The sequence below is a fragment of the Chaetodon auriga genome, chromosome 13 (genome assembly GCF_051107435.1).
Source record: "Chaetodon auriga isolate fChaAug3 chromosome 13, fChaAug3.hap1, whole genome shotgun sequence".
In the NCBI taxonomy this organism is placed as follows: Eukaryota; Metazoa; Chordata; class Actinopteri; order Chaetodontiformes; family Chaetodontidae; genus Chaetodon; species Chaetodon auriga.
This window is the reverse complement of record NC_135086.1, coordinates 18047509-18074759: the sequence shown is the minus strand read 5'-3', so window position 1 is coordinate 18074759 and position 27251 is coordinate 18047509. Positions and strand designations below refer to the sequence as shown.

General features: G+C 44.3%; 1 protein-coding gene across 15 annotated transcripts in view; it reads right to left on the bottom strand.

The window, feature by feature from the left end:
• Positions 1–27251, bottom strand: part of mycbp2 (MYC binding protein 2) — a 56480-nt gene that overhangs the window by 9424 nt on the left and 19805 nt on the right. For 4 of the 15 annotated variants that reach the window (XM_076746818.1, XM_076746822.1, XM_076746819.1 and 1 more), the window contains 40 exons: positions 25076–25195; positions 24855–24936; positions 24600–24717; positions 24038–24396; positions 23712–23884; positions 23254–23379; positions 22856–22983; positions 22556–22647; positions 22293–22427; positions 22088–22171; positions 21888–21984; positions 21470–21662; positions 21030–21304; positions 20681–20902; positions 20261–20452; positions 18989–19195; positions 18738–18875; positions 18405–18583; positions 18175–18317; positions 17978–18078; positions 17668–17886; positions 17338–17560; positions 16841–16959; positions 16590–16677; positions 16389–16438; positions 16109–16281; positions 15802–15946; positions 15470–15676; positions 15050–15105; positions 14859–14974; positions 14569–14666; positions 13240–13356; positions 12445–12585; positions 11067–11144; positions 8911–9135; positions 7765–7897; positions 7556–7681; positions 4313–4492; positions 345–1982; positions 13–182 (listed from right to left, as the gene is read on the bottom strand). In XM_076746818.1, coding sequence (XP_076602933.1) covers positions 13–182; positions 345–1982; positions 4313–4492; positions 7556–7681; positions 7765–7897; positions 8911–9135; positions 11067–11144; positions 12445–12585; positions 13240–13356; positions 14569–14666; positions 14859–14974; positions 15050–15105; positions 15470–15676; positions 15802–15946; positions 16109–16281; positions 16389–16438; positions 16590–16677; positions 16841–16959; positions 17338–17560; positions 17668–17886; positions 17978–18078; positions 18175–18317; positions 18405–18583; positions 18738–18875; positions 18989–19195; positions 20261–20452; positions 20681–20902; positions 21030–21304; positions 21470–21662; positions 21888–21984; positions 22088–22171; positions 22293–22427; positions 22556–22647; positions 22856–22983; positions 23254–23379; positions 23712–23884; positions 24038–24396; positions 24600–24717; positions 24855–24936; positions 25076–25195 — 7466 coding nt within the window. Of the gene's footprint in view, positions 1–12; positions 183–344; positions 1983–2726; positions 2832–4312; positions 4493–7555; positions 7682–7764; positions 7898–8910; positions 9136–11066; positions 11145–12444; positions 12586–13239; positions 13357–14568; positions 14667–14858; positions 14975–15049; positions 15106–15469; positions 15677–15801; positions 15947–16108; positions 16282–16388; positions 16439–16589; positions 16678–16840; positions 16960–17337; positions 17561–17667; positions 17887–17977; positions 18079–18174; positions 18318–18404; positions 18584–18737; positions 18876–18988; positions 19196–20260; positions 20453–20680; positions 20903–21029; positions 21305–21469; positions 21663–21887; positions 21985–22087; positions 22172–22292; positions 22428–22555; positions 22648–22855; positions 22984–23253; positions 23380–23711; positions 23885–24037; positions 24397–24599; positions 24718–24854; positions 24937–25075; positions 25196–27251 lie in introns of all 15 variants that reach the window. The other 11 variants (XM_076746820.1, XM_076746823.1, XM_076746826.1 and 8 more) reach the window with 11 other exon arrangements.

Sequence of the window (27251 nt, the reverse complement as noted above, 5' to 3'; positions counted from 1 at the left end):
GCAGTAGGCTACCTTTTCCCTAGCGGCAGTCTGTTTCTCTCTCAGGTATTTTTCCCGACAGCGATCACACACCAGATACCAGGTGCTGCCTCCTATGCCTCCATCACCACAGTTCCCAGCCCAACCACCACAGAAGTGGCCAATGCTGTTGTAGCCCTGGCCTCCAGCATAGCGTCCACAGCCTGCCACAGGAATACCAAGGAGCGACGTTAAAGTACATTTTGATACAAACTCTAAGTCAAACAGTTTTGTGAAGTTGACATACAAAGAGGCTATTTGAATGACTCATTCCTTTATTAAAAATTACTAAACTAAACTCTAACCAGAAGTCCCTGTGTTCTTACCTGGGTGAGCCTGTCTCATATGGTAGGTGACAGGGTAAGGGTGAGATTCCCCGCACAGTTCACAGATGGTGTCTTTCTCTGGTCCACCCATGGCGAGCTGTGCCATCTCTCCAAACAGATTGCCTCTTGGGCGCACCTCTGCCTTCTCCCTTTTCTTCTTCTCCTTCTTTGACTTTTTACTGTCTTTCTCATGCTCCTTCTTTTTCAGGATGGCACTGGACCCAGGACTGGGGAAGATCATGTTCTGAGTGGCTGCCTTGATGGTGGCCATAGAGATGTCCTCCCAGAATGCCACCAGATGTTGTAATGTTAACGGTAAGATTGACTTTGCTCTCATAGAGGGATGAGAAGTTGCCTCATAGGAAATGGCATCTCCTTTGCCGTCTTCACACTTCTCTGGCAGTGGAGGCTCTTTCAGCATGGACAGCACCTTATTTTTGTTGATGCTTCCCATTTTGGAGATGTCCGGCCCATGTGGAGCAATATTAAACATGTTAAGTGCAGAGGAAATCTCTAAGGAGTGGCGGTTCTTTAACTTGCTCTCCTTCTCCTCAGCACCCTGTCCCCCCAGGGAGCTGCGGATGGGGGCGTGCTCTTTGGTTAAGTCTGGGTTGAACTTGAGGAAGGAAGAGCAGGCCATGGCATCGTGGACAATACCCTCATGCCACAGGAATGCTGCAAAGACTGCTCGCGCACATTCAGCCACAGAGGGTGACATGGCCTGTTTGGCAGGCTCTGTGACCCTTGATGTACTCTCACCTTTAAACAGAGGCCCAGATTTGTCCTTCTTAGGGCGCGTGTGTCGACTGGAGGTTTTGCGACTGACTTTGGGTGAAGAGCGGCTTTCTATTTCCTCTTTGACAGGGGCTTTGCCAATGCTAAAGTGCACCTTGCATGATCCCTCCTCGGCATTACGGACCTCAGCATTCTCATCATTGGCATCTTCGTTGGAGAGGAGAGCACTGGAGGTGCACACCTCCACCACTTCACTGTGGAGGTTCTCTTGGGTCACATGAGGAGAAGGAACGCGGTTCTCTGCATTACTGATGACTCCTTTGTTTGGATCTTTAGGAGACAGTTTAGGTTTGGGAGAGGTGGACCTGCCCCTAAGTGGCTCTGTGAGCGGAATCTTCTTCTTTCTAAGCGTGTCTGGGTCCAAAGTGTACGAATCTGATTTGGACCTCTCTCTGGGAGGGTCCAGCCGGGCTTTGGAGGAAGGGCTAACTTTAGGAGGGAGGTTCTTGTCATGGTGGGTTGAAGAGGAGTGCTGGGAGGAGGAGGTGCTGGAGGGACTCGACCTGCCGGAGGAGGAGCCTTTTTGTTTCGGGGAGGAGGAGCGAGAGCCAGGGTTCGGTGACTCAGCTCGAAGTCCTGGGGTTCTCCCATCTGCCTTTAGGGCCTGCAGAGTGTTGTGATTGGGCGAATGAGAGCGGCTGTGAGAGTCAGACCTCAGTTTGGCTGTGTCTGACCGCAGGATGAGGGCCTCACTGGCTGAGAGTCCACCCTCCCCTGTCTTGATCCTGCTCTGTTCCAATGAGCGGCTTCCGCGACTCTCCTGCTTGGGCGAGCGATTCTCCTGGCGGTGTTTGGAGGCTGGGGACATCGGGCGTGCACCAGGCATCAGGTTCCCTCGCTCACCTAAATGTTAATAATTCAAACACAGTTACGCTACAAAAGAGGACTAAATCATTGGTGAGAGTGTAACAATTTAACTCTAAGCACAACGCTCAAGACCTGAGTGAAAAAGAAAGTAATGTTGAAAATAAGGTCAAATGAAATGAAGAGCAGAAAGACAGACAATGTAAGTCTCAAAAGTGAAAGATGTTATACCTTTTAAAGCAAATGACAACAGTGAGTGATGTTTTCTGAAAAGCAAACTTTTACTTTACTAGCTGGGTGTTTCTCCCACAGCTTTGTTTGTCTATTACTGTACCAGACAAACTCTGATATGGATGAAGATGGCTTGTGGACCATGGAAAAGCTGATGAAAGTTGGATTCCAGCCCAGTCCTGGGACCTCTCCTAATTGGATCTAGCCTGAGTGATAACTTAAGAGTGGAAACTTTAATATGCCATGTGGCAGTAACGAAAAACACCCTGCGACCTAATAGAATTTAAGGTCCACGTATTCTTAAATGCAACTTTAAACTAATATTCATATGTGTTTATTATGCCACTTCAATTTTTCCTCTTTATTAGAATATTGTGTTTAGCCATGTCCTGCTTTAGGGCCACAGTTTCTAAAGTTGACACTAACCAAAATATCTTTCACACGCTAACATATCAAACCCTTTGCTCCTCACAGAACAGACTGTGTTTTTTATTGAACTGCTACCCACCCTCTGTTGAGTCGGAGGGAGGCATGCATGCTGTGATTACCCACCCTTTTGCCTTAGAGCGACAGATGAGAGAGCAGTACCATGCCCAGCCACGGACACACTGCTTTTGTGCACACGCTCGCGAGAAGCAAGGCTGCGTGATGAACCATCTACAGCGGAAAACAGTGGAGCAGGTAAACGAACAGGGCATGGAATGCAAGGGGGCCACCGCAGAGAGAAAGGAAGAAAGCATAAAGAGGCAATGGGGTCAAGTCAAGAACTTGAAATAGAAAGAGGCAAAAGGACAACACGTTAAAGTGATGGGAAGATCGACAGAGATGTAGAGAAACTGAGAGACATGAAGAGAGAAACAGTTACGTAAGAGGAAAAGAGAAATTACAGAGCCCTGGAGGTGTTGTTCACATTATCTAGCAGTTTGTGCTCTCAATCTAATATCACTGTTCTTGTGGAGGACAGCAGACTTTAAAGGGCCACATTGAGTCAGCAGGAAGTTTGAAGAAGACGACAAAGAAAACACTGATGAAACGCTCCAAGAATCCTCATTATCATCAAAGTGTTTATGGCAAAACAGTCTGTTATCCTGTAAACTAGGTTCAAAATATCTCGAAGATAACACAGCATTGTTTTTAACAGCCAAATTCCAAAGTACATCCACACATCTCAAACCAAGAGATCCCAGTGATCCACAGTGGGTGTGAAGGACAATAAGGCTGATGGCAAGAAGGTGAGAAATTACCTGTATGCTAACTTGAGAGCACAATTTCATTTCATGCACACACAAAATTGAGTTGTTTTTTTTTTTTTTTCCTTTCTCCAAGACCAATCCTGGGCTCCGCAAGGAATAGACAACCACATACAAAAAAAAAAAAAAAATACCACAAGTAGAGAGAAAGTAGCAACAGAGAGGAAAAGACCAACAGGAAGAAGGAAAGCTATACAGGCTGAAAGGTACAATCAGATATTCTGGATCCTGGTTGAAGATCTTCTATCTTAAATTGTAGTATTTTGTATTTTAAGTACAAGCTATTAGTGGGTGTTATATGTAATAATGTGATGGGGCTGAAAATTCTAGGAGTTTTGTAGACTCAAAGCTATTTAGACTACTGTTGTTTATATCTGCAGTGAAGCTCTGGGCTGGTTGAGTCAGAAAATGAAACAAGTTGTTAATAAAGGATGGAAAAATGCAGATCTGAAGTGAAAGCAGCAAGGAAGGCGATGAGGAACAGAAGAAAAAGCCGACTTAGCAAGAGAGCAAGCAGAAAAATAAGCAACTCAGCTTATTAGCTTAGCTTAGCACATGGCAAAAATATACCTTTTAACAAGACGTTTAGTCTAGTATTTAAGTTTGAAATCTTGTTTTCAAAAACAATTGAAAATACCTGTCGATGGTGTAACTCGGATTGTTTTTTGGAAACAAGATTTAAACATTGAATAATAGACACGTTGGCTTGTTAAGGATATTTCTGCACTGTAAAACATAACTGCACTGTTATGTGTCACACATCGCTCCTGCCCTCCCCAGAAAATCCTAACAAATCACAACAAGAACAAATCAGGAAAACAAAAAGCTGGGAGGAAAAGGATCAACACCTGTGCAAGCAAGCGCTGTCAGAAAGCAGGACAGACTTACTCAGAAGCTGTGGTTGTGGCTGAGACAGTTGGGAGGGGGATTGTCCAAACACAAATGGGCTGTGGACAAGGGAGGAGGAGGAGGGAGGTTGGGCGGCTTGCTCAAATACGGAGGAGGAGGGAGCTGCTGAGAGGAAGGGCCCAGACTGAATGGAATTCAGTATGGCACTCAACCGGTCACCTGCAAACATGGAGACAGAGGATGGGGAAAAACTAGAGCTTATGCTATGGTTTGAGGTTTCCAAAGGGGGGTGGGGATCATTAAGAGTTTACTTTCTATCAGTCATACAGTCATCTCCCACAATGCAACAGATGCACGAAATGGGAGGAGTGATTTTGAGCTACTGGGGTCCCAGAAGTTAAAGTCTTATTCGTTTTCTGTATAGACGATGCTAGAAGACTGGTTACAGCTCTGACGGGCTTCTTCTCCAGAGCAATGTCAGCTGCAGCTCAGGGATACTGCACTATTTATGATCACATATTCATTGTACACAAAAATTACGTCAACACATTTTTATTTATTTATTGTTACTTGTTTTTTATCATTAAAATTGAAAAAAAAGGACTTTAGGGAAATATCTGAAATATCAGCTGGAGGGGAGCGTCAGCGTTTCACTGACAGCAGCTGAGTGTCGCAAAGGAAACAAACTGCTGGTGGTATTGAAGAGTAAATACCACGTCAGCATTTAACTGCACTGAAGTGACATTTGTAGGGAAGTTTAGACATGCCATTTAATGTGCTGCAGTTTCTCACTTTTGGTTTCTGATTGTTTCTCAAAGGAGAACACAGGACAAGCTGCTGTAACAGCCAAAAAAACGCAATCTAATTTCATAGAATGATCTACAGTCTGAGGTTCACATATCATTTAAATCGGCTGACAACTTAGCGTAGGGTGGCATTATTTGATTTTGTTTTAATCAAATTAAAAAGCACGTTAAAGGATTTTTTTTTCGTTCTATGTTGCAGAGTATTGGCAATTTCATAATATCATTAGCATAAAACTTTCAAACAGGGTGTTGAAAAATACTTCCAGAACCAGCGGCTCCTCCCATTTCACAGCTCTATTTGGGGAAAGGATGTATGCAGGAGAGGGCGGGGCAGAGAGGGGTCTCCTCACCAGAAATTTTGTGTATTGAGCTGACACTGCATCAGTAATCATTCAAAAGTCTCCCACTGTCTTGACACTTATTGTCTATTAATGTGCCGACTGTTGACCCGATCGATCGATGAGTTGTTTGGTCTATAGAATGCCAGAAAATGGTGAAAAACACTGATCTGTGTTTCCCTAAACCCGAGCTGACGTTATCGATTAATTTAATAGTTAACTGATGGATTGTTACAGCTCTACTCGACACAACCAGATACAAAACACAGTCACTATGTAGTTTTGAGCACAGATTCTAGAAAACCTGCAATGCAGGTTTCGGAGGAGACATTTTGAAGCCTGGAGTTTATATTTGTTGCCATTTCATCAGTTGTTAAAGCCAGAAATGGCTGCTTCAGTGAAGCTGAGATGGGGAAATCAACCGCCATGACTGATCATTGCAGCCTGAGAGACCTATCAATGAGGCTGTTCTCCAACTTGCTCAAAGAGCTTTTGGCACAGGCCGCCATATCAAGCTGACCAGTCTGAAGATGATCCATTTGTAATGCTGCCTCACAGCATGATGGATCCATCACACAGGTGGCCAGAGATCCAAACCTTCCAGTAGGAGGTTCAGCAGGGGCGACCACGTTGTCCCGGAGTTGCAAAGGCCTGCAGCGATCAAAGGGCCTGCACAAACATCAAACATGCTTGTGGTAGTTCACTGTTTGGAGTGGTTACTCTGCAGGACACATGTGTTTACCCTTCTAATACTTAAATTTATGCATTTAGGAGCAGATCAGTCATCTGGTGAAAAAAAAGAATTCAACGAAAATGCAACCAAGAAGCATCTGAGAGTTCAGAAGTGCTTTCTGATTGCTCTATCTACCTCCAGAGGAGATGGGGAAAAGACCAAATGCTGAAAAAGTAAAAACACATCCATCTCTTCATGTCACAGAGACTTTAATTCTCCCAGGTGTCACCACATCAATAAGCAGCCTGTGCAAGCAGCTCTTACAGGGTCTTGCCTGTGCTTATGCAGCCAGAGTGACAATGAATGAATCTTTCTTCTCATCAGAAACATTTGCAGCCACAGAAGGCTTGTTAGCATTCTGCATAGCAAACAGAGTGCATTTCCATCACCCTCCAGACTGGAGTAAGGCCTAAACAGATTTACATTCAGCACAGCAGGAGGAAAGTTAAAGGCAATCAGATTTGTGATCCACCCAACAAAGTGTAAAGCCTCCCTTTTCAAGCAGGAAGAGGTAAGCCGTTTGAAAGACAATTGACACAGCGTCAGCGTGATTTTCAGGCAGAAAGATACACAGACATATTTGGGGCCAGCCGATCTTTGATGGTGGAGCAGAACTGATGGAGTTCATTCAGGTGATGTTTTCAGTATTCAAGCATATCTTTAAGAAAACAACAATTATGGAAATGATCAAATGTTTTCTAAGAGGTTAATCTAAGGCAACAACGGGTGAAAGAGTGAAATCACAGACATGTGTTCAGGGCCAATTACTGGTGTCGGGCTAGCCCACAGTGCCCCAACTAAACTGACCCTATAGTAATCCAAATGAACAAAAGCACATTGACTGGCCCATGCGCACACACACACACTCACACACACAGACACACACACAGGCATATGCCTGACATTGCAGAGATGTTAGGCATGAAATAACAACAGTAGACGTAATAATAAGCATGCAGAAATAAAAAGAGATGACAAATCAGTGGCTGACAGCATCTGTACATTTTAAAGACACTGACTGAGCCAGACAGGGTCACATATACCTTGTGAATGTGCTGCTATAAATTGGAGTGGTATAAGGTGGAGTGATTTGAAATTCCCTCTTTTTTTGAATAAAAAGGGAAAATGTACTTCTTATTGTGATGCAACTGCATAACCAAAGATGGTGAAAATGTCTACGTTTCAACAACTAAAAAGGGTAATGTGCTGATGAGAAAAGTCTCCAAAGCATGTGGAGATGTCAAACAGAGTGTAGTCAAGACAAGGGTGCAGAGTGAAGTCAGAGGTGAGGAATACATCAGTTATCTTTGGCAAAAGCCTGAGGACTTAAAAAGGAAATGGACAGCACAGAGTGGATGTTTAAAGCAAAGTGATATAAACCCACTGTACACCAAGCTGACCTCACCTTTGTTGTTGGAGATGCCATAGTCAAAGCCCTGCGCTCCATTTGAGGTTGTGGCTCTGTTGAAGGCCTGCACAGAGAAAGGGCTGGGCGGTGGGGTCTGGGCCCCCTGCTCAAGCAATGCTTGTTCTAGAAGAGCAAATGAAATGACGTTGTCTTACGATTCGTCACATTTTGAGGTTCACAAGTTTTCCCCAGTGAGCGTGGCTTACCATCATCGTGGCGAAGGTACTGATTTCCACCGCGGTCTCTGGCCAGTGACCAGGCCTCTCCTTCATCACTCTCACAAAACTCCACTACACTGTTCTTATCCAGCTGTACCCAGGTCCCCTCTGAGTTGACCACCTGATATACAAACAACACTCTTTATCCATACTCACACACTTAAAAACCTGTCTCACACACACACACACACAGCATATTCACACACTCTGTCAACCCTCATCTATCAGAAAAAACAGTCACAGCCATCAACCGCAGTCCATCCACGTTATCAATGCACAGACAAAACCAGGACACAAACTCCACTACAGTAGATCACTAACATGCAAACATTCAATTCATCTGATTGAAACATACAAAATCCACAGCAGTAGATCACATGAATTTGATTTTGTGTATCAGCAGACACTGCGGGACAAAACTGATGTAGCTAAAATTAAAAAAAAAACTTACTATAAGAAAGGGGTAGCTTATTGAAAGGTAAATGCATGAGGTTGTTTTTTCTCAATTCCCTGAAATATTATCATTTTGGAAAAACAGACATAGATGGAAGTATTAGTATGTGCAGGCTGCACCCCTCAGATCCAGACAAGGCATTCCAGTACAGATTCAGAGAGGAAACTATTGAACAGCATGACACACCACAGCAGCCAACGACAGGTCATATCCAAAAGAGTGGAGGCTCCATTCATCACCAAGCCAGAGGAAATTTAGACAATTCAAAGTACCAAGTTATTGACAGGACTGTTAAAAGTGCAAGAAAGATGCAGTCAAGGCACAGAAAGGCTCCAGCATTGAGTGATCAGACTTCCACTGGGAGGCCTTGAGGCAGCTGAGTATGACACCCTGAAACTGCAATGGATTTATAAAACTGAAATTAGTAAGTCAGGAAGCACGCAAAAAATGTTGCAGCCACAGGAGTTGATAAGACCTCAATGAGCGGAAAGATACAGGACACACACCCACACCCAGAAGCACCTGATGTATTCCCGTTAGACAGAGAGATCACATCCCTTCTGAGAATGAAGGCCAAAATCCACTAACAAGAGCTACATTACATTACGTGATCTAAACAGACTGATTTAATCATATCCTGCCACAAAAAACACATTGCATTATTTGGGGTGAGTGCGTACCTCGCCTATGGCCTTGACCTTGTTGCCAAGAACTAACATTCCAATGGGGATACCCCTAAGGTTTGGACAGCTTCTGATGTTGTGACCAGAGGGGCCAGTCTTCACTACCTTATAAAGCCCCGGGCCGCCGCCCTGCCCTGCCCTGTTCTGCACCCGAATGGGGGCCTCGTGGGAAGGGCAGCTGCTCACCTCCTTTACGTTCTCCTCCGATTGGCCCCTGATCTCCTGCAAGAGGTAAGAGCATGGATTAGAGGCGAAGAACAGTAACACCACAACAACAGGCTGGAAAAAACACAAGACAAGGTTCAGACTACCAAGTGCTGAAACACTACGGTGAAGAGCCACGGTTAGCACTGTCGCAGGGTGGAAAGGGGCTTTTATGCTATGGACCCTTGGTTTTTTCTCATATCAGGCACTTATAAGTCAGGGGACACCTGGACATGTGCTGTGTGGTCTTCAAAGTCTTAAAGCAACAGGCACTTTGGGAACTATTTGCTTTCTTGCCAAGAGTTTAACAAGACGATTGATACTACTCTCATATGGCTGGTATGACTAGAAACAGCTGTTATATATTGTTCTCTCGATCTCAATCATTCAAGAACCTAAACATGAAAACAACCATTTGCAGTTTCCAGAGGTGTGATGAGTGAGAACGTTTTCCGTCTGGCTGTTTAAAGTTCTGTGAGTTTTGTTGTTACTGCTTTTGACAAATTAACTGTTTTCACACTTCAGTTTTGTGTGACTTACACAAAACAGATATAATGTGTGAATTAGTGAACCTTCCAGATGTTGGCAGATGAATTGTATTACAAACGTCAGTCAAGCTAGCGGTCCCTGTTTCCAGTCTTTATGCTAAGCTAAGCTAACCAGCAGCTGTGTGTAGTATTATATGTTTACTGGACAAACATGAGAGTGGTATCAGTCTAATCTAACTCTCTGCAGAAAGCAAATAAGTTTGTTTCCTTAAAACTATTCATACTGTCTTTAAACTACTTCCACAGGCCGAACACCACAAACCGATTTCAAAAAAGTTGGGACACTGTGTAAAACATAAACACAGAATGCAATAATCTGAAAACAAACTGAAAACAAAGTGTTCCTGAGTCCATGTATTAATCTCCTTTATACAATCATGTGTTCACAAAGTGGTGAACTTCTCTCCATCCTTGCTTGTGATCGACTGAGTCTTTCCAGGATGCCCCTTTCATACCCAATCATGATACTATCACCTGTTACCAATCAACCTGTTTACCTGTGGAATGTTCCAAACAGGTGTTTTTGGAGCATTCCACATCTTTCCCAGTCTTTAGTTGCTCCTGTCCCAACTTGTTTGAAACATGTTGCTGCATCAAATTCAGAATAAGCAGATATTTACAAAAATCAATGAAGCTGATGAGGTACAACATTAAATATATTGTCTTTGTGCCATTTTCAACTGAGTATATGTCAAAGGATTAGCATGTTACTGCAGTCCTTTCTATTTATGTTTTCAACAGCGTACCTTTTGTTTTTTAAATCAGAGCTGTAGATGTCACGTGACATGGATAACAGAAAACCTATACAGAATTTCATCCTCAACAACAGCACGTTATACTCCAAAACTAAATAAAATGCATGTAGTGTACATACACTCCAAAGGTTTTAATACAACTGAAGATCCAGGTACTCGCAGTAGATACAACATATGAATTCAACATCCATTCAATACTGCAGTGATGTCGATAAATGACCAACAGACCATGGATCAACTCATATTAAGTGGAATGTTCACGTATTTTCACACAGTCTGAAGGGAAGCATGCTATGGCACACAAGGACACAGGAATTTTGATCACAAGCCTTTCAAACAAGACCTCATGCAACAGACTGGACATTAGTATCTTCAACCCCATGCAACACACAAGCTTGAACAGCAATTACTTTAAAAAAATCCAAAATGTGATCACTGCAGGAGTCTATGGGACAGTAGCCGCTGACAGACTATACTGTACTGTCAAAATTAAACAAAACAACCATGCAACTGTGGTTCGACCTCTTATGCCTGATTGTAGCACTGTGAGAAGACTACAAAGTCACAAGGGGTTCAAGAGGACAAGTAGAGTAACAGATAACCTATGGGGCAGTCAAGCTATTTATCCCTCCTTCATACAACTCACCTGTGGCGGGAATATAGTTAAGGGGGTCCACGACAAAAAGCCGATATCCCTGACTCCTTGGCTAGCGTTAAAGACATTCTGAGCAACAAATCGTGAGACAGTCAAGAAACAGTAGACAACTCGAGAGAGGAGAGAGAACAGGATGGGGGAAGACGCTCATGTATTTTTTTGGAAGAAAAAAAAAGTTTCTGGCTTGGCTCCTCTGGTTTTCCAGCACCACAGGTTACTTGACAAGGTGGAGAAGAGAGGACAGAATCTGTCCGGTGTCAAACAGGCCAGTTAGTGATAAAAAGGGGGCCATGAGGAACAGCAAATACAGGCAGAGCCAGTCAAATGTTTGAACACTTTGCAGGAAGTGTCAGGGTCAAATGCATCAAAAAAAATACAAAACCCAGTTTGCAGGGGTCAGAAAATAATTGAACGTTCACTCCAAACACCACAGTTTCCAAATCTCTGACCAAATGAAAGACATATGGAGGAGAAACTTCCAAAAAAATTCCCCACTTGGATGATGTAGTGTGTCATGCTGTTCAGACAGAGACCTTACATGAAAGCCTCCTAGCACCTAAAGCATCCCAATGCAAAGGTGGAATTGTAGAGCAATAGAGGTACAACTTCCCACGGGAACTTTCTGTGGACCAGTGATTGCTTCATGACAGAAAACCACCCGGAAGTTAACATCTGATCGTTCACATACTTTGTGAAAGCTACTGCAATGTTCACGTCTTAAATTCTACCAGGTCACATTCCTCATTTGCTTCTGTTGCATACTATGGCGGTTTTTGTGGCATGGAGCAAAATGTGAGAGAGCCCTTCATTATCACATGCTGGGTGTGTGAGTGTTTATGAACCGTGAGTGAGAGGCAATGAGGAAAAGAAGACTGAACAGTGCAGACCAACCAACTTTAGCACAGGATGAAATTGCTCCTTTACTACCTTTTTCATTGTCTGTCAATTCCTGCATTGGGGTTCACTTGAATGCACTAAACATATTAACTATGCATGTGAGCATTTACAAGTGTTGCATCTAACTAAACACATGATGGTCAACTTTCGTGTTTTCAACATGAGTTAATGCATGCACGCTCCCAGCTCCTGTCCTACTGCACAGTGTGTTAGTGAAAGATTCATAGTCAGTGTTGCTCAAAAAGGTGTTTCATGCAAGAGAACACCCCAGCAGTTATACTCTGATGAAGTTCTCAATTTACCATGCTTCGAGTACATTTGGGGAGCGGGTGCCAAACACTAGAGTCCTTGAAAGAGACATTATTGTTCAACAGCAAAGATGACCTCTGAGCTTTTCCCCAAATGAACAGCACAGGAGCCTCTGTCGTTATTAAAGTGAGACAAACTGCTCAGCAGGCCTTCTTCTACTTACGTCGGCTGGGACCAGTAGGCTCCTGCCCAGGTGCTGGTTAAAAGACAGGCACCAGGCTTCAGTGTACCCATTCATGCTGGGAACATACTTCTTTACTGTTTCATCATTGAGCCTGAGCCACACACCATCATCATTGTGGATCTATGGGGAAAACAAGCAACAGAGCAGAGCCATGCCGTCCTGTTACTATGGAAACAGGATGGGCAGCGCCTTCACACATACACACACACACACACACAACACTTCTGAGGCTGCAGGAAAGTCTCAAGTCTAATTAGAGGAGAGTAAACTGAGGTTACAGCGGAGTGCAGGTGGGACATACAGGAAACGCTGCTAGTGCTGTTACTTCAGGGTGGGAATGTAGGTGTTGTGCAGGACTGGCAAACATACTAAAAGTGTGTTGCATTACAGCACAGTCTTTGAGTCAACGCTGTGAGTGCTATGATTGTAATTAATAATGGATTTAAATGCATCACATCCTTTGGATTTATGCTGCAGGCATTCAAGCCTTTCATGTAGCCTCAGAGTGCTTTGCAAGAGTATGAAGCAAAATAAACTAAGAGCAACAAATTCATAAGCTTTGAAAGAAAGTAGTTATTTAGAGAGGTAATAACACATAAGACATAGAAGCCATCAAAGAGGACTCAAAACTGCTTAAAACTAATCTAGACAAAAAAAAAAGTTTAGGATTGCGATGCTTATGATTGTATCTTTACTGGAAATAGAATAAAAGTGGATAGTGCCCCAGCTAGTATACTTATATAGCATAATTCTACCTGGTCTTGAGTCAATTACCTCGTCAATGAAAGTGATGGTGCCATTGACATGCACTATGCCTATCTGTTCACTCTGCAGGGAGGGGTGACTACGCACACGCAGGCCTGCGCTGTCCTTGGACACAAATTTGCGGACCTGAGAGAAGCAGAGGGGAGATGGAGACCGTGAGCGGCAGGAGCAAAGAATAGAAAGAAAAAATAAAAAGACAAGAAGTGCAGCAGGAGGAGAAAGAAGAGGAAGCAGGACAAGTTGACAGTGGGAGACTGCATGCGTTAACCCACACAGAGGCTGCTTCCAAGTACACACAGAGAAACGGCGAAAGATGAGGAGTTGTAGGAGCTCTATTTTCAGCAGCACCAGCTGGATGAAGTTAGCCTTACACTTGCTTTCTCTATCTACATTTATACTGGTGCATGGAAACCCATGGAACAGACTTTAGCGTGTCTCTCCATTAAGGATTCCAAACCAAAATACCATAAGTTTCACAAAATGAGGCTTAGCCCAACATGCCTAATGTCAGTTTGATGCATTATGAGCAGAGCTGCAACTGTTTGAGTATTCGTGCTGAACCGCCACCGTAGAGGGGGCCACGGTTTGGTGCATGCAATTGCATGCAGACTACACGGTATGTGGACTGATGCACAAGTCGGAACCAAAGTGCACAAGCGAGCGAGTTCCACCTGGAAACTTGGAAAGTGGTCGTACGTCGTTAGCAACACGGGTTGAGGCATCTGAAGTAATTGCCAATGACTTGTTTGAGTGATTATTACTCATATTTAAAAAAGAATAGATGACAAGGCTAAGATGCAGTGGAAAAATGATATGACAACAAACTATCAATAATCAGCTTTAATACAGAACACGACCATGTGATATTATGTGCAATGTATTCACAAGCACGTGGTCATTTGCTCATTCAACAAGTAAAGCAACATCACACTGGAGTCTTCTTTCTTATCACAAATGTAAAGGCCGCTCTCTGCCTCGCCAAATGTGCACATTTGTTCATTGGTTTATATTAGATCCTTTTTGTGTCCATTGCTTTCTATGGACCAGCATTTGTTTTGTTTGTCAGACCAGCAAACCAAAACAAAGAGGTGAACGGACGGACAATACTCGCAACACTTTCACATTACAGGGAGCTCCTGGTTTCACTGATCATGTCCAAGAGTTTGGTTTAAGCGGATATAGCTACAATTAGTACTGACAGGTAAATAAAACAGGACAAACTGTTTCTGGTCTCTGTTGAGTAGTATTTGATGGGTTATTGAAAGCATGCATGCGGTTCAAAGGTGTGTTTATGTGCATGTTCATGCCCCTGTCGGTTCATCAAAACAAAACGCTCACCTTGCTAGGCTGAGGTTCAGCCTTTGGTTTGACCATCTGAGTGCCAGGTGGTATCATGCCTTTGGGAGGGTCTTTGACTTCCACCTCCAAACCAGCATCTAAAAGAAAAGACCATTAACAGCTCAGCATTGTAAGCCAGCAGTTCACTGTCCACTCTGAAGGCCTTTCAGTTTCCATATGTATGACAATGTGTAGCAGCAGCATTGTCTTACGTTACTTGGTGGGTGTAAAGGTCTATTTTCTGAGTGGGAAATAACTCAGAGGACCAACAGGCTGCTCTGATGACATACCTATTTCAATGCCATCAATGGTGACGTGGATTGTGTAGAGGCCTACAGCTCCCGGAGTCCAGTTGGCGCTGTAGGTTCCATCCGTGTTGGCACGAATCAGCATGTTTTCACTGGGTCTGGACGGGAAATGATCAATAAGTAGACTGTATCTCACTGGATGGCGCGTTTTGTTACTGCATTACCTCACTTACCTCTTTGGGGTGGGGGAAGCAAAGCGCAGCTCTTCAAATGAGTAGTTTTCATATGCCTGAGAAAGACAGGGGGTACAAGTATGAGGGTAACAACAAAAACACTGGTCTACCAAGATATAGTGCAGTTACAATTACAGAAACAGGAAGCATTTTGATGTTCCCTAAATGAAAACTGTAGTTTTATTTTGTAATTCTTCCTTTTAATTATTCTAATTTACCTACATTGGTAAAATATGTAATGCAAGTGCAAAAACAAAAAAACAGTAGCTATTAAAAATGCTGAATCCTAAACTGCCATTGCTTGCATTTCCAACAGGGGCCACAGGTCGGCACATAACGGATCTGATCATGACCAAATGGCTCCCCCTTGTGAAGCATCTGCAGCCTTCTTAATGTGAACAAGTGAGTTCTGAGACTAACCTTCATCATGGTAATAGCAATGTATCGAGCCTCTTTCACAATCATGGGCTCGTACGTGGCCTCCAGCTTGGGCATCGGCAAACCACCAAAGGTTAGATCAGGGCCAGAAGACGAAGGTGAGGAGCTTCCAGGTAGCCGCTGCAGCTTCTTCACATTCTCAGGCTGCATCGACTTCTTCTGTGAAACAGGGACCGCCTTCACCTCCACCTAGACATTTAAGAGAGAAGAAACAAGTCAGAGGTGTGTTACACTGGAAGGATAATGAATACAACTGACACACTCTGGATATCTGTCACGTTCAGTTTAATAAAATATGAATCAATAATCCTGACCTTCATGTTAGGAACATGCACCACATCTCCATACTGGTCTTTGGTCTGTACAACCACAGTCGCTGGCCATCCACAGCGTATGTCGTCTTTGTTCAGGATGAGAGATGTCTTCTGGGGGTCTGCATAGGAGTCTGGCTGCAGCCACCTGGATGGGTAAAAAGAACGAAAGGAGAGACACAGGGTGGTAAATTATTCATGTAGAATGAGGGGATGAATGGGAAATTTACAACCAACACATATTTCAAAATGGAAAGTGCGCAGTTCATATTTTGCTCTTGTCAGGTAAGTAAAATTGGCAGAGACAGACCTGGCCAGACGTCCTCCACTTGAGTTCTGCACACAGGTGATGAAGTCCTCAAGGAACGAGTGCTCATTGGTTTGAAGGTGCAGGGGCAGGTTTCCCTCCAGGGCCTCCAGGATGGTGGGGGAGTGAGACAAGGCCAGACCCTTCCCCAGGATCCCTGAGTGGGACTTACACACCTGGATAAGGTCAACGGAAATAAAAATCAAGAGATTTTTTAAAAGATCCCTTTCACGACACCACAACAAGCCTGAAAGAATATCTCTGAATTAAAGAGAAGCCTCACCTGAAGAGACGCTTCCTCAAGAATCTCAAGATCCTCCTCCAATTCATTACCTCAAATTAAAAAAAGATCGGAGTAACAGATGAATCATTTACTCAAGATGTTACACAACATTAATTTGCTCCCAGCAGTTACATACAATTACTAGGAAAGTCCATTATTCATAACAGCACCAGTGAAATCCCTCATTCACTGTTTCCATACCTATGGGGAGGGCCAGGTCTTTTTTCATCAGAGCTGCAGCACACACACTGCCCAGGTAGGCTAACTCTTTCTCAAGCAGGATGGTACCCTGAAATGTCCATAATGCTTTGTCAGGAAGGTAACATTCAAGACTTTTTCCACCACAGACCAAGTACAAACTTAACATTTTAAAGATGACATGCAAAGTGCAGCACAGTCACGAGAGCTAAGACACAATACAGAAAGATGGAGGGCTGTCTGTCTGTCTGTACCTCATCAGGACCAGGGTTGAATTCATATCCCACAGCCACACACTTGAAGCCATAAAAGCAAGCTTTCTCATCTTTCACGTAGTCTGAGGCTGTTTCCAGTGAGAACAGAATTTCATTTCCTGAAAGCGAAGAGGACAGAAAAACAGAAGAGGAAAAGAGAGACAGGTGAGCAGAGCTCTGAAGGTAATCGTTGGTAAACTAATGGCTGGCTGCTGTGGCAGGTGGCTCAGTACAGAGTCATTAAGATTGTGATGAAAGCACATGTGGGAACAATTAAGATCAATGAACTACAACTAGGTTGCAAGAATAACTGTTGGGTTTAGACTGCTGTCACTGCTACACCACACTACATGTTTCATCATAAACACTGCTGGAGCGCTCACATGTAACACATTAATGCACTGAATTAGATGCATTAGAATGTTATTGTGATTCTGTTCTTGTCAAACCAACACTGCTCGTACCTCACTGATCATTCCTCATTCTCCCTCTCTTACCTGGCAGCACAAGGACAGTGGTTGGCCAGCCCGTGGAGCCTGAGAATTTCTTGAGCTCAGTCCACGTGTTGATGGTATCATGGATCAAAGGTTTGCCCCCGAGGCTGGACAGGTGAAGGGTGCGGCTGGGGATGAGCAGGCGAAGGACGTCCTCTGGCTGAGCGGTGCCACACTGTGGATCAAACTCGATGGTGGTCCAGCGGACACAGTCTGGGAACGATACCTAAGGCAAGGTGAGACAGAGCAACATTAGTTTAAATTATATGTTTCTCTTACTGTTTCAGATGTAAGTTAGTTGCAAAACAGTTAGCATGCCTAAGGACAGCTTACCCTGTACTGTGTGACGCCAGCTTGCTTGTAAGGGTGGTCGCTCTCGATTACTGAGTAGTGGTTGGAGGTGGTACAAGCTGACAGGCCCTGCTCAGGCTGGTTGCCAGTCGTGCTGTCTGTTGACTGGTTGGGATTGAAGGTGGGTGGGGCATATTTTTGGTTGAGGGCAGAGACAGCAGGTAACAGCTCCTGAACAAGTCCAAAGACCTCAACAGCAGCCTGGATAAGCAAAGAGGAGGCATTTCAGCACAAGGAGAGACGACTGAATAACTCAAGATGAAGGGTTTGCTATCCTGGTTTGACCTCTCACCTTGGGGACAGATGCAGCCACAGGGCCAATATAGGCCAGGATAAGGGGCAGGAGCATGGAGAATAGGCTGGAGGAACTTAATAGCTCAGGAATATCATCCACTGGAGGCCATAAAGGACAAAGGTTAAACACATATGATCCAAATTCAATATAAGGGGCTCTATAGCAGCTACCAGGTACAAGTTTGTCATGCTTACCATCGACAGCAAAAGCTCTGTGAAGCAGGTCCTTTGCAGCTCTGACCACAGCACTGACCACAGACAGAGCTCTGCTACAGTTCTTGTCCTCCTCATTGGCTTTGCTCAGTAGCTGAGACTGGAGATCCCCGTCATACTCACTCCTTCAGCCACAAGAACAACTCAAATCAGGAAAAAAAAGAAGAAATACTTCATAGACGGGACATTACAAAATGTTCTTCTGTGTTTACCTGTAATAGAGAATCTGTGGGATCTGTCCTCTGGTCTGGTTGGTCCCATTGCTACTCAAGCTGCAGGTGCTGAAGGTGAAGGACACGCCATCAGAGCACTGCACTGTGGTCATCCCTCCATCCCCATTAGCTGTCCGGCTGCCGTAGTTTCGCAATCGGACAGCATACTTCACACCCTCCTGCAACACAATAACTTCATTAGTGAGACAATGCGCACTGTAACCAAAACCAGCAAACAAGTGTATGAAGTCAGAAAATAGTTACAGCATGTCTGAACATCTGTATCTCAACAGAAAGTCATTGGCATGTATTATTTCTCTAGATCCCAGGTACCTTGAGTGGCACAGCCTTGTCCAGGCGAATCTCAGAAATATCACTGGGGGAATCATCGGTGCTGTAGGTGCCCTTCACCAGCTCCAGAGATGTCCATCTGTGGGAATGTGCTGAGTCTCCTGGGTGCTCTGTCTGTGCCTGAAGGTCGAGGGAACAAAAGGTGCAAAAATAAACGGCTGAAAATGACTCCAGCGACGCCAGAAAACACATAAAATCTAATACAATAAAAGCTAAAAATTCTCATCACTTACATCATCTGCCAACACCTCCAGTTCATACTCATGGATGCCCCCTCCTCCGTAGACGCAGACGCCCACCAGCACAACACCTGGCTTGTCCACCGTCAGACAGATGGCATCTGGAGAGCCATTGCCTGTGTTCCAGCTCCGGCCCTGGCTCGTTTTGGTGAACCGGTTGGGAGACGCTTTAACGGAATGCAGCGAGTTCAGTCCATCAACCTGAAAAGTAAGTACACGATCAGAGACGCAGCCAAACATCTCTAACTGATTGCATAACCACACTGAGTAACACATTTGAGGAGGAATCCGTCAAAGTTTTACAGCAAACAGTAAAACCATGTTCTATATCCTCCACTGAATTATGTCAATATTGAGGATAAACATAAAAAAGTATTTAATTACATAAAATGCTGTACATGTGATGGACGTCATGTGAATGTGAAGGTCAGAAAGTATTTTATTTTGAGACAAAAACAGAATATCTTTAAAAGAGATGCTGTCTGAAATAAACTGAAAGAAAAACATCTTGTGTTTGTGGTGTGTTAAGTAATACAAACTGTTACTATTTATGTCAGCCTGCTGACTACAGAGAGCCAGACACAACTGCAGAGGGACCCATCCAGGTGCTCTGGGGAGGAACAGTTGTTTCCCTGACAACAGACTGGGGAGAAAAACAGTGGCGGCGAGGGCTGCCGTCTAGTGCTGGTTACCAAGGCAACGGGAGCTTTAAGTCCCGACTGCAGAACACGGGGTACGCGTGTGAGCAGAGAGTGATGTTAATTAAATGAAGAGTGTGAAAGTATCTATCCCACCCACATAATGACTCAACATATCGTAAAAAACAACAACTAATTCTAATTCCACCCTTTCTGTTATTGTTTTCTGGCAACAGTAAAAACACCTTGTTCCACTCACAGGCAGCAACTATGAAAAGTCAGTTTGACAACAATACGTGGCACGAGGACGGAGGAAAGACAAAGGATGACCAGATCTAAACTACAAATATGCAAAGCTGAACTGTGATGATTCTGACAGAATTGGGTGCAGATTCGACTGTGATCCAATCTGTTGGAAAATGAACATGACAGAGGGCAATGACGACAACATGACACCACAGAGGTGAGCAAAAAGACGCTACAGATGGCAGCTGTGCTTAGGTTCTTAAAATACAATCTGTTTAAAGGACGCTGGGTTTGGGTATTTGTTTGCCAAAGATGGGTCCTGTGGTCCCACATACATGCCTTCTGTGTGTTTGTTTGGCTGCTTGAGTGTGAGTTTGGTTACCTCAGAGCCGAGGGCAGAGGCGGTGAGCTCAGAGACTATGGAGGCCAGCAGACCACAGGTGTTGGAGACCAGGTGTGGAGAGAACAGCTCCACCTCTTTCCTCAAACTCTTCCTCACCGGCAGAACCACGATCACCAGCATCTTCTCCAGCACCTCTCGGAAACTGGTCATGCCCATGAGGTTCTCCTCCGTCTATAGGGGTAAAAGACAGCAAAAGTATGTATGATATTAGTATGATATTACTCTTGTGATTGTTTTTTAGGTATTCAGATGAGAATACAATATGGCAATAACAAGATGGCAATATGTTCTCCATCCATCAGACATTTCCTGGGTCACCAACCAAACCCATAAGCACCCATGTCCACCATTTTGAGGTGAGGAGACCTGATTTATAGTACATGACGTGCAAAAACTCACATGGCTTAGTTTCTCCATGTGAGCCACCAGCAGAGGGAAGCGGTGAGCGAGGGCAGAGTCATTCTCTGTGCTGACTTGTTTGACCAGCGAACGCAACAGCACTTCCCCGTCGTAGGCGATGGGCAGGATGGATGTCAACTTGACCGAGGTGTTGCACAGGGCTGACATTACGGCCGCCAGCAGACGGCTGCTGGATGTTCGAAAGTTGGCTTCGGCAATGTCCTAAAAAAAAAACATGGAGGACAAGAATCAACCTCTGAAACTTTCCACAATGTTCATTTAACAACAAAGACAAGATTGTTTAGGAAACTCATTCAGAAGTACAATGAGACAGTCTGCTGTTACTGACCTGGTCCAGGCAGTTGAGCAGGTCACAGAGGCAGGCCCACTGCAGAGCTGGGGTTGGGTAGAAAGAGTGGAAGCAGGCAGTGAAGGTGTTGTGGCACTCCTGCAGTACAGCTTCCAGCAGGGTTAAAGGCTGAGACAAGTAGCCCTGGGGGTCGTTGTCCAGCTTGGTCAGGCAGTTGTCCATGCCTTCTGACAGGATCTTCTTCAGCAGGCTGCGTGTCTTTCCCACGCATTCTGCCAGCTTGCTCGACTCCTCCACCACAGCTTTGGTGCTGGCTGGGAATCAAAGACAGAGAGAGAAAACAATGTGAGATCTTATGAGAGGCTGCACTCTAAATAGGAGCTCAACTGAAATGTTTACTACTTTATATCAGAGAAATATAAACAGAATCTAGGGCCATTGTATTGCCATGACTGAAGTTAACTTCTATGTGCTCCTACCAGCAATGGGGAAGATCTCACAGATGTAGACCCTGAGCAGACGGAGGCAGCACGTGCCAACAAAGCGCAGTCTCTCAAGGTCCAGTAGGGTGGCTGTGTACTGGAAGCCCTTCAGGCCTCGCAGCTCCTCCACACCCAAAACCAGGGTGGTCCAGCTCCAGTGAAGGATACTCAGCAGAGACTCAAAACACTCCTGCAGAAAGTAAGGAAAGGAAAGAAAGGACAGTCAGAATCAGAAAAAAAAAATCAGAAAAAGCTTTATTGCCATGTACGCTTTTACACATACTAGGAATTTTTTCTGGTGAATTGGTGCATGACACATCTATCAAAGTAAGAGCAGTCACACAGCGCGGTAAAAAAGAAAAAAATATATAGTGTCCAGCAGGTAGAAACAAAGGAGAGGCCAAACAGTACTCACAACTGAGACTGTGCGAGCGAATGAGCGTTTAAGGATGTGGACTGGCTCACTGGTCTGCTGTTTCCCTTTCGATGCATTGCCATCATTTGAAGGAAGCCTAACGATAAAATATGAAGAAGCAGTTAAAATTATTACTTGACAAGCATATGGACAAAATGAGCGCGTGTCACTGTTCATTGAATGTAAAGAACTTTACTTGCCTGTAAAGCAGCTGTGGTATTTGACCCGCATTAACGTCCGTACCGTTGTTTGACTTCTTGGAGCTTTTGAACTGAAAGACCACACTAAAGGGCGAGAAAAAAGACAAATTAAAGGGCTGTGACCAATATTCAAAGTCAAACATTATATAACATGAAATGTGCTAGAATGATACACGAGGATTTATAAATGTGGAATCGCTTTTACCCATCATCAGTAGTAATGGTAGCCTGTCCATGGGAGCCACAGTCACTGCTGGGACCAGACACTCGGGCCCATGCCACATACCACCAGCCCAGCTGCAGCAGCACCGGCTCATCAAACATCATGGCATATTTCTCCCTAAAAATTAAAAAAGGACAGACCAACATGAATAACTATCAAATATGGAGATCATATCATTACATAACTTCTTTAAAAGAAATTGTTTAGAGAACCAAGGGCAAAAACAAGGAGTCCATAAACTTTACCTGGCAGCACAGTCATAGGCCAGTACGTCAGTCTCAGCCAGCAGGTCACCGTCTGTCTCGTGGTCTCCCCCATCAGGTCCCAGCTCAAAAAGCTGCAACAGGACCGGGTTAACATTTGAGATACCAGTGTAGAGAATGTGCAGCAGAACAAGCTATGGATTAAGTGTCCGTCTAGGCGTAAAGCAAGTTAATGCTAAAATTGCAGCTATAATTTAAAAAAAAAAAAAAAAGCCTGAAATGATTGAAATTGAATATATGCTAAAAAAAAAAAATCTAATCAAACGTCTCAAGGCAGCTCACCTTGATCTTGGCAGTGTACTCCCCTCGTCCCCCGAACAGGCCCAGCCCACCCAGCAGGATGTCTGCATCAGCACAGAAGCGGATGGCCTCCACAGAGTGGGCCGAGTAGCCCCAACCACCACCGTGACCTGGAACATCAAACACAGGATCAACAAGGCTGTGCAAGGTACACAGAAGTTGTTTATCCATTTTTAACCACTTTGGTTGTTTACTAAAGAGAAAGATAAACTGGTCTGAGCCGAATATTTAGGTTTCACAAATTCAGCAGCTTTGACTTAAAAGGTAAAATGTTAGCCTAGCTTTATATAATTACAAACCAAAACACATAAAAGCCAAATGTATCTCTCAGTAACTTCATACATCATTTACCATGTATCCCATACAAAGAACCCACTTACTCTCAAAGCGGTTCACCACACTGTAGTCCTCCTTAGAGTAGACCTTCATCACAGCCTGGGTTTCTTCCTCTGCACTGGCTACACCCATCTTAAGCTCTTGCATGGCTGCTAGTGTATCCAGGCACCCTGAGTGGATAACCCAGAATACGTCCTCTTAGTTTCTCTTTTTGATTCAAATTCATAACCTACGCATTCCTGCAAATACTTTATCACAGATATAGGAGCAAATCTTTCTCTCATAACAATTTCCCCAAGAACTGAAAGAGAATGAGTGGGAGAATGGAAAGTGCATTGTTTGGGTTTAGACACTGGTAACATCTGCTTTGAAGAAACACATGTCTGCACTGTCCATCCATTGGTGCTCCAGCATTCATGTACAGCACATGTTCACAAGACACTGAGACATTCATTAAAAATCAGTACAGCCAAAGACACTTTGCTGAAGGGCTGAGGATTACCGAGGATGTGTAGGGCTCCATGAGAGCGAGTAGTGGTGGCATGTGATCCTGAGGGCAATGCAAGCTCTGGACTAAGGATGCTGCAGCGTGCCTGTAGATCTGTAGCAGAGGGCATCCTGGCATCAGCTATTACTGCGTTGTAGCACAGCATCTCTCTTGAGATTGGCAGGAACCTAAAAGCCCAAATGAGGGAAGTGGAGATGATAAAATTTATATGTGTGCCATTTTAACTAAATCTTTAGTGGTAGCAGTAGTACATTATATGTATATAGAGATTAATCAAAATTAATAGTTAGTTTATTGCTCTGTGTAGTCCCTGGACTGACCTCCATATGACATCATATACTGGGTCCAGACACAGGCCGAATCCCTGCAGGTCCTCCTGCTCAGAGTCATTGAAGGTCCTGCAGCTTCCATCCATTTTGTTGATGAGCAAGCATTTAAATGGAGGTGGCTCAGACACTGAGGAGGGCACAAGGCCAATGATGTGTTTGCTGGCAAAGATCTCTGAAGTAGCTAGGACATGGGAGTTGATAAGAGCCTCATCGATCCGCAGGAACGTCTGGTCTCCGCTGGCACCGATCCAGGTAGCCTTCCGTCCATACTTGGCACCAATGTTGGGCATAGGAGATGGCTTGGCATTCCAGTAGGGCATGTCCAGGATGGGCCGACCGAGCTGCCCTTTCTGAATAACAAGGAGATATATATTCACTCTCTAGAGCAATTTGTGGTCTACTACGTCAAAACAGGTGTAAATCAACAGTCATTTAAAGTACTGCCATCATTACTAAAACATGACGTTTCAGATGGGAATTCTGCACCCTCTAACGAAAAAAAACCAAAAAAAAGACCAGGGGATTACACATTCAGAGACAATGATTTTCTTACCGAGAAGCTGCCAAATGTAAACACCTGCCCATCCATGAGAAGAACCGCTGTGTGGTTACTGCCCGCTGTCACCTGGACACTGGGACCTGGAAGGGCCTGCACCAGAGTTGGAGAACCCCTAGCACGTAGAAACATCTAATTTAGGTTGTGCATCCACAGACTTGACATTTAGACTTATCTGTCCATTCTGTTATTTAACATGGAAACTACAATAAAAGACTGCATTTTATTTTTTCATGAACAGTCACGATGTACCTGGAGTTGACGTCTCCGTGTCCGAGCTGCCCATGTTGGCCGTAACCGAACGTGTAGACATCTCCGTTTTCCATCAGCACCACTGAAAAGCAGCATTATTATGACTGTTATTTTCTCACCTTCTCTACTTCAAGATAAACCACTCTTGCTAGGCGGTTTTAAAAATGGTCTGAAAATAACATATCCCGGCGTCTGACCAGCTATGAAGGAACTTAACTTACCTGAGTGGTGAAAACCGCAGCTGACCTGCACAGCTCGCAGCTCGCAGTCAAACCGCACTGCCCCTGGGGGGTAGGTGGTGATTTTACTGGCGTCCTTCTCTCCACGCTCACTGCTGCCATCTACGAGGCAAACACTCCAGTCAGAACATTAGAGCAGAAAACGGGGAAAGAGGGTGAGGTTTAGTGGCAATGTTAGACCGCAGAGGTGGATGGCTCTGCACAGTCCTGGAAAACGGAGCTGGAGGGAAAAGAGGGTTCAAAAGAAAACCAGGGAGGAAGGGGAAAAGCATGCTGAAAGAGAACCGAGGGAGCAACACCTCTATGACAGAAAGGCTTTTGGCAACCAGTCCCAGTACAGGTGGACAGACTGTTTCGCAAATAATTTTGCATCTGTCTGTGTTCAATAAGTAAGAGGAAATCTGGTTTACCCTGAGCCCTGTATAAGAGGTCACAGTTGTGGGTGTGAGTGGAAAAAGTTGGATAGACCCATGCATTACAGCAAACACAATGACTGTCGATACCTTTGTGGACCAGGAACCTGCTCATTGTGGTTTACCTCCGTAAGTGAGGCCAACCAGATGAGATACCAGCTTGTTCCAATGCTTGAACTTCACAGAAAATGGCTCATGGCCCAAACATACATAAGGGATGGATGATTAAGCTGAAGAGAAAGTTTAAGAAAGTTGAGCTCGAGTTGAGCTCGTGGACTCCAGTGAAAAAAAAGAGGTGCTCTTAAGGACATCCAAAGCACACTTGGAGCATGTTGGGAAGTCACACACAGAAACATCAGTATTATCAGAGGGGGAGTTTGGAGCACCCACTCGTCCTCATGAGAGTAACCATGAAGAGGGATGCTCAGGGGAGGTACCCCAATAACCTAGCCTTACAACTGTGTATCAGCCACGATGAACGGTTCCATAAAAGGAAAGTTTTTCAGCACACTGGAACAGCCTCAATTTCTTAAGTGACATTAAGGAGGAAACGAATGCTGCTCAGAAATAGAACGCAATGTGGTGTCACTATTTCCACATAAAACAAGCCACTTATCCTTAACAATGACTTTCTAAAGGAAGGTTTTCAAAGTATGCATGTTAAATGGATGCTTAGCATCAACAAGGGCACAATGCTGGGCCCCCAAAATCAGGCCAAGTCAGTGTCATCCACCAGCAGACCTGCAACTCCACTGAAACCTGCACCATCTATTGGCAGGAAAAGCAGCAGCAGCATTGACAGGCAGATGTAGAACTGCAGATGTGCACAAGCTACCAACAGAAATACCAGCTGTTTTTTATATTTGTGCGGGGAACAACTGTTTATATGTGTCTGACATTTTATGTTTTACATTTTGTTGGCTAAAATGTATTTTGCTCTCAATACAGTTAACAGGACGGAGAGTTCAGAAGGCAGAAGTGTCATTGTGTGTCCTCCTTGGAGTAACTTCAGAAAGGAAAGAAAGAAAAAAAACCCTTGGGGGCTGAGATTCTGGGAACAAAACAAGCAACAAGTAAACTACAAATATACTAATAATCTGCATATCAGACGTTCACTGGTTGAACAGTCAGCTCCAGACTAAGAACATACAAGCTCAATGTTCTGCCATGTTCATAGATGTTTGTGAGTGATTTCTAAGCCATTCCCATGAGATGCTTCACATTTAAAACATGTATTTTAAAACTAACAACCCTGCCTCCTTCCTTCAGTGTCATATTTGTCAGCTTGTCATTCATCAAAGCTTGCTCTCCCCAGTGCCTGCCGTTTCGTCTGCTTGTAATGCTGCAGTCGTACCCACAAAGTGACAAATCAGCTGCTATGGGAGTGATGGCAAATCCAGTTAGACAAGGACATTGATTTCTGTTTTGGTCTAAACAACAGCAGTGGGCAGAGCAGGCATCCTACTCGGAAAATTAGGACTGTTAAACCAGAAAATGAATTAGCATAATGGGCTTAATATCTATTGTAGCTCAGTATTTTCCTATGTTAACATAATCAACGCAACACAAAATCAATCAAATTCAAAAGGGAAGCAGCCTGCTGAGATTAGTCTTTAACCGGGTCTAAAGGTTTCACAGTCATTTCCCCACTGTGAGTCACAGTGAGTCCTCTTTGCCAACAGGCTACACTGTTTGTTGCCATGAGACCGGGTGACGACTTAAGAGTCCTGACGTCAGAGAGTGAG